The sequence below is a fragment of the Corylus avellana genome, chromosome 1 (assembly GCF_965113065.1).
Source record: "Corylus avellana chromosome 1, dhCorAvel1.hap1.2, whole genome shotgun sequence".
In the NCBI taxonomy this organism is placed as follows: domain Eukaryota; kingdom Viridiplantae; phylum Streptophyta; class Magnoliopsida; order Fagales; family Betulaceae; genus Corylus; species Corylus avellana.
The window spans coordinates 37904032-37917851 of record NC_142490.1 but is presented as its reverse complement, the minus strand read 5'-3'; the positions used below and the strand labels follow the sequence as shown (position 1 = coordinate 37917851).

Genomic DNA, 13820 nt, shown 5'->3' with positions numbered 1-13820 from the left:
ATTTAACCCTTTTTATTATTATTATTATTATTATTATTACTTTTGGATGCAAATTAATGGTGGAATATTTTGTATCCATCCATTCATGACTAAATACCTTGCTGCCAAGTTAAGACACTTAGGAGTAACCAATCCTAAGCTTAACTTTATGCCTTCTTACTTTTATGCTTTCCAAGATTTAATCCAATTTATGACCAAAGGGCAGGGTCCCATCTTACTAATTTTGCAAAAGACGCTTAATTAGATTAGCTAGACTATGTAACTCAAAGGATTCCTGGAAATCCTTGAGTTTTTATCCTACCGATGTAACTCAAAGGATTTGGGTATTTTTGCTTGTACTGCTCGAGCTATCTGGTATAGAAGAAATGAAGTCACACATGGAGGTTGCTTTAAACACCCTGCGGTGCTGGCCAAAGAAGTTGATGCACGATGGAAATTGTGGGAAGCATCTGTGGAACACAATGAGAATATGGTGGGGACAGAACCCAACGGCGGAAATTCTCACATTCGGTGGAAAGCCCCAGCTTATGACACCTACAAAGTAAACTGGGACGTGTCGGTGAAAGCAGACTCTAGAAGATTCGGAGTGGGTCTCATTGTGCGGGATTTCATGGGGCAGGTGTGTGCAGCATGCTGTTCAGTTCAAGAAGGGTGTCCGGAGCCCACAGTAGCGGAGGCGATGGGAGCTCTTACAGCAGTAGAGTTTTGCTGTGATTTGGGCTTTCAAAAAATCGTGCTGGAAGGAGACTCAAAATCAGTTGTGCAAGCTGTCAACAGAGGAACGCCTTGGTGCAAGTTTGGTCAAATTATGGAAGATATTCATGCCATTCTGCCAGGATTCAGGAGTTGGAAAGCGGAACATGTAAGGCGAGAAGCAAATGCTGCAGCTCATGGCTTGGCAAAGGCAGCGGAAATCAACGGGATACATAAAGTTTGGATGGAAGAAGTCTCGGATCTTATACTTGATGTGGTTACTTTAGAGCGTTCCGCTATTGTAGTTTAGAGTTCTTTCGAACTCTTGGTATTTAGAGTCAATTGATGGCTCTAGATGTTTTTGTATTCTTTCTAGAGGTTTTTGAATAAGATCAGTCTGTTATTCAAAAAAAAAAAAAAAAAGAAGATTAGCAAGACTATGTTCTATACATTGAACTTAATCAATTTCCTTACAATATTGACATCGATTTGGTCAGCTGGCAAGATTACAAAATATATGCATCTTTGCCAAGATCTTACTGACCATGATTAATATTATTGTCCCATATCATATGCCTAGTATAATGCTCTTTAATCATAAGGAAATTTCCTTATGATTAGTCCTTCGTAATATTAAGGGGTGTACAGTTAAATGACTATGACAATTAGCAATTAATACGTTATATATATGTAAAATTGTTATATATAATATATATATACCCGGCCATATATATATATATATATATATATATATATATATATTACCCACATATATTTCTTTATTTATTTTTATATACCATATACATATACATATATTACCCATATATATACCCAAACGTATGACACGAAATTACCATGTAATCATCCGAACTTGCATACAAACACCAAATCCAAACCAAACAAATAAATAAATACAAGGATGCATGTACATATATATATACCTGTGAGGAGCTCTTGTAGGAGCTAGAAACGGAGGGAGAGAGGACGACAGCTGGAGATCAATGGCGGGGAGACGGCCGGCTGGTTTAGCTGTGGAGGATCGGAGACTTCATGAGAGAGAAACTACTGTGCTTGAAAGAGAGTATATATACGGCCAGCGGGTGGAGAAGAGAAAAAAAAAAAAAGAAGCTTAATCGAGCTTCAGCTATGGCGGAAGAAAGAAAGAAAACTGGAGAAAACAAGAGAAAAACAAAAGCTGAGAGCTATGGGCGGTGGTACTGATTTTCCAGCTGTGGGAAAGATAAAAAAAAAATAAATAAATAAAATTCAAATAGGCCAGGCCTCTTAATTAAGATGCATGGTGGGCTGCACATAGAGGAGATGGGACGTATGCGCGCGGGGGAGGGTCTCGAGGGGATTACTGACGTGCCATGTGTGGCACGTCAGTAATTTTTATAAAAAAATATAATATAGATAAATATTTTAATTATAATTAAATAATTTTCTGACAAGTCAACATTTTACACGTCAGAATTTTCTGACATGGTAATTTACCAAGTCAGAAAATTTTAACGTGTAAAATGTTGACCTGTCAGAAAATAAATAATTTTTAAAATTTTAAAATCCGTAAAAATTTTCTGACATTCCAATATTTAACACGTTAGAATTTTCTGACATGTTTGCTTTACCGCGTCAGAAAATTCTGGCATGGCACTATTCAGGCGTCAGAAAAATATTTTCTGACGTGGTAATTTCGCCACATCAGAAAATTACTAACGTTGCAACAAAACATGTTTATGTGACTGGGGAGGTCAAAAAAGCCAGTTAAAGGAGCTTCTGAGTCAGATGAGGCTTTCACCACTCGTCTTATTGATTGGGATAGCAAGCATCATCAGATTTTTACATGGTTTCGTAATACCACTATCCCATCTATTTCTGCGCTATTTGGCAGCTTTGATGAAGCAAAGGGTGCTTGGGATATGCTTGCTTCTCGTTATTCTTCTATAGATAGTGCTCACGAGTATCAGCTTTTGTTTGAGCTTTTCCATCTGAGGCAGGAATCTGATCAAAGTATAAATGATTTTCTAGCTCACATGCAATTCTTATGGAACCAAATTGATGTTTCTGATCCTATTTGGAAGGATCCCACTGATGCTAAGATGTATGTTACTCGTTGAAATCAACATCGCCTTCACCAATTTTTGATGGCCTTGTGTGATGATTTTGAGCCTGTTCGTGTGCAACTTTTACATCGTTCTCCTTTTCCCACTTTGGACACTACCATCTTCGAACTTGTCCGTGCCGAGACTAGATCGCAGACTATACGCTCTCAGCCTAGTTATACAGTTTTGGCTGCACCATCCTCTAGCTCCTCGCCATTCCACCGAGAGTATTATGACAGGTCAGGTACTCCTCGACTCCCTCCTAAGTCTCACGATAACAATTACTGTCGCTATTGTTGACGTCGAGGGCACACAATTGACAAGTGTTGGCGTAAAGGAAGATCTAATGCACCCACAGCAGCAGTTGCTGATACTGAGAGTGGTTCATCTCCAGCTGCTTCATCTCCAGCTGCTCCCTCTTCAGTTGCTCCCTCTGGCCAAGCATAAGGATCCAGTGTCACCTTAACTGTAGCTGACTTCGAGACAATAGTCAACCAGGTCATCCTATCTCGTTCTGGTAATTCATCTTCCTCTGTCCTCTCAGTTTTGCCAGGTACCTCTTCCCCTTGGCTCTTTGATTCTGCTTGTTGCAATCACATGACACCTCACCCTACTTCTTCTACCACATCTATACCTTCACCTCATTCCTTATTGATTCGCACAACTGATGGCTCCATTATGACTATTAAAAGATATAGGCACTATCAATACACATTCCCTTTCTGTTCCTGAAGTTTTTCATGTGCCTGAATTGTCCTTCAGTCTTCTTTCTGTTGGCCAACTGTGTGAACTTGGATATAAACTTGTTTTTGACTTTCCTGGTGTGCATGTACAGGATCCTCGTATGAGTCAGACCATTGGGACTGGGCGTAGAATTGGGCGTATATTCGAACTCTCATCCTTACATCTCCCCGCCATAGGCGTCTCTGCTGTTGCCTCTTCATCATCACCATCTCTTGCACTTTGGCATTCGCTTCTTGGTCATGCATTTACCTCTCGCGTCCAATTTTTAGCTTCAAAGGGTTTATTAGGTTCAGTTTCCAATAATTCTTTTGATTGTAGTTCATGTCAACTTGGTAAACAACCAGCTTTGCCATTTAATAATAGTGAGTCTCATGCTACTGCTTCTTTTGATTTAATTCATTCTGATGTTTGGGAACCTTCTCTTGTTGCTAGTATGAGTGACTCACGTTATTTTGTTATTTTTGTTGATAATTTCTCTCGTTACACTTGGGCGTTTTTAATGAAATCTCGTTCTGAATTATTGGACACTTATCGTACTTTTGCCAAAATGGTTGAAACCCAATTTTCAAAACCCATCAAAGCTTTTCGTTCTAATAATGCTTTAGAATATACTCAACATGATTTTCAAGCTATTCTCAAACATTATGGCACTGTTCCTCACTTGTCGTGTCCAGGCACCTCACAACAAAATGGTCAAGTCACGTCAAAAAATGATAGTAGATTCCACATCAGAAAAACTAATTATTAATAATAAGTTTACAATTGCCTTCCCTAGATAAATATCTAAAGGCTATCGCCACATCAAGAATACATGCATTCTTGGATTAAACACAAATTCATCACCCTAAAAGTAGATTCCAACAAGAATAAAGAAGGATCTTACCAAGTAGGTATTAGCAACCATGCGACTAGAGAGGAAGTCCAACGATCGACACCAGTCAATACGTAGCACTCGTTGTCAGGAACAACATACTAAAATTGTATCAAGATCGGACCACAAACGTCCTTCCACTCTCTGACGGATGTGATTAGGCAAAACCTTTTTTCTTCTTTTTCTTTTTCTCTCCCTGTGCTGCAGCTCTTTCTTTCTTTTCCTTTTTTTTTTTTTCTCTTATTTTGTCTCATGTACAAAACACACCCATAGTGGGTTTCTATATATACTACAAAAAAAAAAAAAAAAAAAAAGTAGCCCATGTGATCCCCACATAAGAGGGACCACCCAACAAATCTTCCCTTCCTGACTATGTGGGGAGCTCCACCAAGCCCGCCGCGCTTCTGCAAATTTTAAGCTTTTGCATAGGCACCCATTCTCATCAGTATGAATTTTCTTAATCTGTAACAGCTTATCTTCCAGTGTATCATGAATCCAATGACACTTAACATCGATATGTTTCGATTTTGAATGAAAAGTTGAATTCTTACTGAGATGAATGGCACTCTGATTATCATAGTAAAGCACATACCTATCTTGTTGGAGACCCAGTTCCTGTAAGAACTTTTTCATCTGTAACAATTTTTTGGCTGCTTCAGTGATGGCAATGTACTCTGCCTCTGTGGTAGACAAAACAACACATTTCTAAAATCTAGATTGCCATGAAACTGCTCCCCTGATTAAGTAATCAAGTACCCTGAAGTAGATTTTCTTGAATCAATATCCCCAGCCATATATGCGTCTGTAACCCATCAACCACCTATTTACCATTACCGAAGCACAAACATACTCTCTAAGTACCTCTAAGATACATGAGAACCTATTTCATAGTTTTCCAATGTTCTTTGCTAGGATTAGAAAGGAATTGACTCACAACTCCAACAGCATGAGCAATATCAGGACTTCTACACAGCATGTCATACATCAAGCTATCCATGGCTAATGCAAAAGGCACTTTTTTCATTTCATCTTTTTCTGTCTCCCTTGTAGGACTTTGCTTTGAGCTCAATTTCAAATGACCTACAAGTGTAGAGCTCATTGGTTTTGCCTTGCTCATCTTGAACTTGTCCAATACCTTCTTGATATAACTCTCTTGTGATAGCCACAATTTTCCTTTCTTCCCATCACGAGAGATCTTCATACCAAGGATCTGCTTTGTGAGTCCCAAGTCCTTCATAGCAAAGGACTTACTCAACTCTTTCTTCAGTCTATCAATTTTACTAGTGTCACAACAAACAATCAACATGTCGCCTATGTATAGCAAGAGAATACTAAATTTTCCATTAGAGAATTTCTTCACATATACACAATGATCCGATGTAGTTCTGTCATACCCATGATCAACCACAAAGGAATCAAACTTCTTATACCACTGTCTCAGTGCCTGCTTGAGAAGGCAGTCCTTACATCAAGCCGTTTGATCTCCAAATTCATTTTGGTAGTGTTGTGCCAAATACCCACCTAAATTAATAAGCAAATACTCAGTGCATTTTACTCGCAAGTGGTTGAGATCAAAATGATAATATAGGGTGCAAGTACGAGATCATTCCCACAAGGATTGTTGATTTTTGTTTAAAATTGATTTTCCAAATTAAAAGAACAGAATTGTCATGATTTTGATATGTTGAAAAGATATATTAAAGAAAGGGTAAGGGTTTCGACATCCGCCCCTAATCATGCTAATTAAAACAACAAATTGCCAATGTTCCAATCATATGGTATAATTAATGCTTGTCAACCTAAGGGCATGATATCTAGTCCTTAAGCTATTGATTCCCCTAAGCACAAAATTAGGCATGGTATCTACTCTAATTCTTTTCTTCCCTAAAGGATTTAACATGGTATCTACTAAGTTGTTCTTTAGGGAAACATAATTCTATGGAAATCGACAAACACATGAAGCCTAGGGCATGGTATCTACTCCTAGTTCCCCATGTTGATTAAGCCAAGAACCTATGATGAGGTTCTTTTGTCACTTTATTAAGCCCAAGATTCGGTCATCTAAATTGACTTAATTAACAAATGCATACCATAAAATATGAGGAATTCAATCACATAGACATAATCAATTAAAATAAGCCATAATATAATTGAAACAAAGGCACTAGTATTAAACTTAAAAAGACATGATTAGGGCTTCAATATAACCCTAACAAGGAGTTTAGTTACACATAATTAAACTAAGGCTAAAAAAGAAAAGGGAAAGAAGAAACCGGAAAACGCTTTTGAAGTAGCCTCCTTTTCCTCTCTCCAAAATTGAATAATAAATTTTAAGGCTTAGAAGTTTATTTATAGGCTCTTGGGAAACCTAGAAACCCTAGAAAACCTAATAAAATCGGAGGACAAAACCCTAATCCAATTAGGTTTTGTAAAACCTAATTTTAAGTGGAAAATAGGTCTTTCTGTATCTAGGTCGCCCGAATCCGCTTGATCGCATGGGGTGCGCTCGATCGCTTCCTTGTGCTTGATCTTATGTCTAATGCAGTCGATCGCAGATGCGCTCGAGCCTGTTTCTGATGCGATCAATCCCATACTCCAGTTTTTCCCAAATTTGATATTTTATGCTCAAAAATTTCAAAAACGCTTCATTTTCCATCAAACACCTAAACAGACAAAACCACAAAAAGGAAGTAAAACAACACAAAATAGCACAACTAAGAGATTAACAAATATAAATTAAGGGGGTAAAATATGTATATTTTAGCACTCATCAGGTAGCGAAACCCAAAATAACTGTGATAGAAAACATATTTACCACAGGTGAAAAAATTTCATCAAAATCAATGCCTTTCTTTTGACCGAACCCCTTTACAACTAGTCGCGCCTTGTACCTTGTCTGTGATCTGTTTGGTTCAATCTTCTATCTGAACACCCAATTATTCTTGAGTGCTCTCTTCCCCTTAGGCAGTTCCACCAAATCATATGTGTGATTCTCATGCAAGGATTTCATCTCATCTTGCATGGCTTCTAACCACTGATTTTTTTGGTCATATAGCATAACCTCTTGATAACTTTCTGGCTCTCCCTTAGAAAGTATCACATACTCATTAACTGAATATATTCTAGAAGGCTTTGTCTCTGGTAGGTCTCCTCAATTAAATCTCAGTGGATGGTTCTGAAGAAGCTTGCTCTAGGTGTTCTTCTGACTCAACACTATCAATTGCAGACTCACCATTTTCACCAACTGTATCAACTTGTTCTTCTTGTACATCTCTCATGTGTTCATCATGCATCACACAAGGAATAATAACTGGATCCAACTCAACACGGCACTGAGAGACTCTACCCTTTTCTGACCCAAGTCTTTAATGGTTTGATCTTCAAAGAAAACAACATCTCAGCTTCATATGATTTTCTTATTTAACTGGATCCCACAATCTGTAACCAAACTCCTCATGCCCATAACCCATGAAGATACATTGCTTAACTATAATATCAAGCTTTGACCTCTCATCTCTAGCAATATGGACAAATGCCCTGCATCCAAACATTCTCAAGTACTCAAAAGAAACATCTTTCCATGTCCAACCCCTTTAAGGAATGTCACCATCCAAAGGAACTGATGGAGAAAGATTTATCAAGTCAACTGTTGTCCTCATTGCCTTACCCTAAAAATGTTTTAGGCAATTTTGCATAAGAGAGCATACACCTGATTCTCTCACAGATGGTTCTGTATGTTGGGATTATGCCCATAATCTTAGTGATTTTAGATCCATGATGATATTTAATGTTTTTTGTAATGAATATGTGGTTTTATTCATTAATCAATTTTGAACATATGACATATATCATCTTTTACATGCCTATTACCTATGGCTTATCATGCATGTCAAAAGGTCCAAGGATTACATTAAGTAATGCAGTGTGACTTCGTGGGCTGCAAAGAAGAACATCAATAAAGAATGGATAGGTATTTCTAGATTTTGATATGATCAAAGGATCTAAGAAATCTTCTCTAAACGCTAGATACTCTCTAGGGTTTGAAGGAAATTCATGAAGAAACTCAACTCTGAGTAATCTTATTGAAAAAGACTCAAATAATATCAAAAGCTGCGTTCTAGGGTCTATAAAACATGTATATATAGACCTTCAAACCCTAAACCTAATAATAATATGAAATTAAGTTGAACTGCAATGGCCATCCGGATGGAACATAACGCCGTCTGGATGGACATTGAAATAAAACATGAAAACTCTAAAATAACATAGGCATTTGGGCGGTCTCAGGATGAGGACTTCTGACGAGGCTATCGGGTTTAGGCCTGTCTGGACTGTTGCAGACGAGCTTGCAGACAAGGCTCTCTAATCTACATCATTTTCCTAAGGTTGGATAGAATTCATCCTCAAATTTGGACAGTCCTTTCCACGGTCCTTCGAGTGCCCTATCAGCTCATTCCATTCTCCTTTCCTCATGATCAAGACAAGGCAACACCCTACAAGAAACATGATGTTCTTAATCATCGGTAGACTATGTTAATTATTTTGAAGGCCCCATACGCCACCTTGCAATATGTCAAGCTTGCCGTGCTTCCCTCGTACCTTTCCCCTTCCACATGCCATGAAAATACTTAAGAATGAGTCAGTTGTTGTCTTTCTTGTGAACATGTAATTCTCTTCAACCTGAATAAAACTCATCATAATCATTGTTATGAGAATTTAACAAAATATCGTCTAAACCAAGGAAATCAACATAACCTACTTCTTCATCATTAAAATTAGGCAGCCACCTGTAAGGTCATCATCAACCTCATTATAATCTGCAATACAATTGATGGGTCCTTCCTTTGCCAATGGGTCATCTTCTTCAGGATAGAGGCGGCCAAACATGGTAGGAAACCAATCTGCTGCATACTCTCCCTCTAGGTCGAATGGCAAGGTCTTTCCTTAGGATCTTCATCTTCCTCGTCGAGATCACATGTTGGTGGGGGATCCCAATCCGAGAACCCCTTTGAAGGCTCTTCAACATCTTTTTGTTGCTCGAACTCTTCATCAATGAATCCATCTTCTTGGAATTCCTCGTCAACCCATTCATCTTCCACCCCCACATAATACGGATTTTGTAGTGGAATTGAGATTGTGAGAACGGCTAAGGTGTTGCACCGCAGACCCTGGTCATCTAGTCGTACCTCTACCCGTTGAGACATCACCATACCATAGGAAACCATGTCGTCCTCACTCGCTTTCGAAACTACTCTCCTTATGGACCTTTCTGTGTTAGTCAGTCTTGGCTTTGCTACTAGTGGTTGGCCATCCCCTTGTAAAGGTTTTGGCCCCGCATCTTCGTTAAGTAGCAACGTCAGTTTGACTCTATCAACCATGAAGCTGTATGTGTTCTTTGTTTCATCATGGATAGGAGCCTTCTCACATTGCCAAGGCTTTCGCAATAGTAGATGGCACGTATCCATGACAACCACGTCACAACACACATGCTCCACGTATTTAGCTCTAATGGAAAAGGACACAAAACAATGTTTAGAAACATTAACCTCGTTTCCTCTTGTGAGCCATTCCATCTAGTAGGGAGTAGGATGCTTCTTGATTTCGAGCTCCAGCTTTCAAACTGCTTCCTCTGAGCCTACATTCACACAACTCCTTGGATCGATGACAAGCTTGGACACCTTGCCTCCAATGGTGCATCTAATTTGAAATTGTGAGCACGTACGTTTAATGTATCGGGACACCAAATGATACTTGATCTTCGCCCCCTCCTTAGGCACCACCTCCGCCCTCTCCCTAGGCACTTTTTTTGGGGGAATTTTCCTTTCACAATTTATACCCTTGTCTCCAATTCTTTGACTTTTGGCACATGGTATAACTATGGGGCAAGAAAGTGACTCCCATGTATTTCAATAGTTTCTCCCAACTATTGATCTTCAATTTGCTTTGCCGCAGCCTAGTTTGCTTCAGTTGATGCCACCACGAAGCAACACTTCCCCAAAATGTGTTCACCACTAAAGAGACTCATTGTTCATTGGGCACCCCTTTGAAGTCAAGAACATCTTCAATAGTAACCACCCAATCAAGGCACTCTTCGGGTTGCAAGCAACCTTTGAATTGCTGGATGTCCTGCTTGACGCCTGCTTCCCATGGACTAGCATGAGCTTGTGCTGTAGGAAATTTCCTCCCTTTGTGCCCCGCAAAAGGATTGACGGGTTCATTCTTAATGATAGATTTGCCTTCCGCCTCCATACACCGCGCTTCTTGGTTGGCGGCGACTATTGTTCTGACCTCCCATGTCGGCAAAGTGATTGGCAGGGACTCCGTGTTGGGTGCACATCCTCTCCCTTTTCTACACGGCTATACTACCAAACCTCTCCTCCATGTGCCGCAAACAAATCGCCGGTTGCTCCTTATGTGCTGCCTCCGTGTGCACATGGACTTCGTTCATAATTGTACAACAATTGCCCCTCTCCATTCATGAAAGTAACCTAGGCTTAGATACCAACTGATGCAGTGTGACTTAGTGGGTTGCAAAGAAGAACTGTAATAAAGAACGGATAGGTATTTCTAGATCTTGTTACGATCAAAGGATCTAAGAAATCTTCTCCAAACGCTAGATACTCTCTTTGGTTTGAAGGAAAGTCATGAAGAAACTCAACTCTAAGTAATCTTATTGATGAAAACTGAATAATAATCAATAGCTGGGTTCTATTGTCTATAAAACATGTATATATAGATTCCCAAACCCTAAACCTAATAATAATAAGAAATTAAGTCGAACTACAATTCTATGATAGCCGTCTAGACGGAACATAATGCCGTCTGGATAGACACTAAAATAAAATATGAAAACTGTAAAATAACATAGGCATTCAAACGGTCTGCAGACAAGGACTTCAGACAAGGCTCTCGGGTTTAGGCTCGTCCGGACGGTTGGAGATGAGCTTGCAGATGAGGCTCTCTGATCTACATCACTAAGAGTGTGAGTAACGTAGTTATCACAAATGGTCTTAGTCCATAATCCTTATATCCTTAAAGGTATAAAGTTTGTAGTCGGTAAATGGGAAGTGAGCATTCCATTTTAAGTAAGACTATTATACATCGAATCTTGGTGATCTACCTTGATCAAGCGAAGCAGTGTCTTCGAGATTGATGTGTAGTGTGTTGAGTCCCTAAAGCACTGATCGGAGCAAGGAGTTGTCTTTTCATGAAAAAGATTGTATATTGAGAAAAGACAATTAACTCCTCAAAGGCTTCTTTGGACTTTGATTATAAATTCAAAGAAGTTCGTGAACCCAAATGTGAAAGTATTGATTACTTTGATGTATCTAAGAGTTAGACCTATCATCGATCAATAGAGCTCAGTACGTTGAGTAATCACATTTAAACATTGTGGGAACACCGACTTCAAGAAGAAATCCAAATCTTTTGTCCGGTAGACAAAGAGATAAGAAATTTCCCCTTGAGATAGATTTTATAGATATTGTTTTCCAGTCTCTGGTCATAGCATTTTTGTTGATTGTGATAAGCGCCGAATATTGCACATTCAAGGCCTAATTATCATGTAATAAGTGCCAAAATATTCATATTTTAGCCCTTAACTTATATTTGTTAATTCCTTAGTTTTGTTAGTTTATGCTATTTTATTTTCTTTTTGTATTTTCTTTGTTTTATAGGTTTTTGGAAGAAAATAAAGTGTTTCCGGAAAAGTTCCAAGCTTTACGGGCAAATTGGGAAGACCTAGAAGATATGGTTAAACTTAACCAATCATGGTTAAGTTTAATCAAATAAAGGAAATGATTAAATCGAAATTTCTGAAATTGGAGTAAAAATCGGATTGGATTCAAATTTGGATTCTGCATACATCTCGGTATTTTAACCATAACTTTCAGCTCAAATATCCGATTAAGGTGATTCAAGCAGCATTGGAAAGCTAACTTAAAAGAGGTTTGATACAGACACAGCACAAACCCAACTCATGGCCAACTTCTCTCCTACCTATAAAAAAAATTTGAATTTTAAACCATACAAATTATCTTTTTTCCCAAATTTTCAGAATCCAAAAATCCTCTATCTCACTCCTTCGCTCTCCCTCCTGTGTGCACCCTCTCTCTCCTCCGGCGAGTTCTTCGGCCACCGGCGAAGGTGTCTGTCCGTCGCAAGGTTCCGTGCACTGTCTCTCTCACTCCGGCGACGTCTACGGCCATCGGCGAAGCTCCTTTCTCCCTCGCTCCTGTCTTTTTCTCACTTCGGCAAAGCCAAAGGCTCTCTCTCTCCTCCACCGACAGTAAGTCCCTCTCTCTCCTCCACGTGCAAAATCTAGGGCTTTTTGAATACTATTGGCTATTAGAATAGTGTATTAGATTTCTGTGTATTTAGGGTTTAGATTTATGTTTTTTGAACATTATTGGGTATGGGTTTTTACTTCTTTTTTCGTTGGTTGAGGCTGTGTTTGTTTGTTCATGCCAGAGAAAAATAGTTTTTGGTCAGATTTTTCATTTGCATTATTTTCAGGCGGTTTGTCAAATGTAAGTCCTTGTGTTGACCAGATGCATTGAGTTTGCTCTTTGATCTTTGTTTTGTTTTCTATTTCTCATCTGGGTTCTCCGGAGTTGTTGATTCACAATGACTGTGGAGGACCAAAGATGTAATTTGGTGGGCGAAGATGTGAGCCAGGACAGCTTTCCAGTGGGTATGCGTGTTCTGGCTATAGATGACGACCCAATTTGTCTCAAATTGTTGGACACTCTGCTTCATAGATGCCAATATCAGGGTCTGTTACTTTTTTGTTTTTATTGCTTTTGGTTTGATATTGTGTATCACGCGAATTGAGCTTGAATTGTTATTCATTTCCAATTTTATAAAATTTTGTGTTTTTTTTTTTTTGTGAATAGTAGTAGTTTATTTAAAAGTGTCACATTTGGTGGCTCTCTATATCGAATATTGTTAATCTAATGACATTGGCCATGATTAGCTCAAACATGCTTCCCTAAAATCTTTTTTTCTTTTTTTCCCCTATTTTTAAGTGCAAACAATTTCTCCTTAGAACTTCAGAAGGGCAAATAAGTGTTTGTTCATGCCCGAGAAAAATAGTTTTTGGTTTGAATTTCTTGGTGAAATTTTGAAGCATCGAAGAATAGACCTCTGAAGAATTTCAAACATAATAAGGCTTTAGTGTATTTAGAGTTAAGATTTCTGTGTATTTAGGGTTTAGATTTCTGTTATTTGAAGAATTTAGAACATAATAGGGCTTTAGCTCATTGCCATGAGTTGCCATGAGCTTATTTCTTTTTAACGTTTTTTTTGTTGGGTTCGTCAATAGATACTTCTTCGCCCCAGCCTTCCGAATATATGATGTGTCTATTGTATACTGGCTATGCTCTTAGGTTTATAAATTCATCATATTATCT

At 38.6% G+C, this 13820-nt stretch overlaps 1 protein-coding gene and 1 pseudogene across 1 annotated transcript; both read left to right on the top strand.

Moving 5' to 3' along the window:
- The first annotated feature begins 469 nt into the window (after positions 1-469).
- Positions 470-1003, top strand: LOC148589804 (uncharacterized). The gene has a single exon (XM_088515142.1). It carries the CDS (start codon positions 470-472, stop codon positions 1001-1003), a length of 534 nt encoding a protein of 177 aa, XP_088371268.1.
- A 1723-nt stretch (positions 1004-2726) lies between these two features.
- Positions 2727-3242, top strand: LOC148589803 (uncharacterized; annotated as a pseudogene).
- The last annotated feature ends 10578 nt before the right edge of the window (positions 3243-13820 follow it).

Bases quoted from the DNA above. Each gene is read 5' to 3' on its own strand.
- LOC148589804 (XM_088515142.1), top strand. From the start codon at position 470: ATGGTGGGGACAGAACCCAACGGCGGAAATTCTCACATTCGGTGGAAA.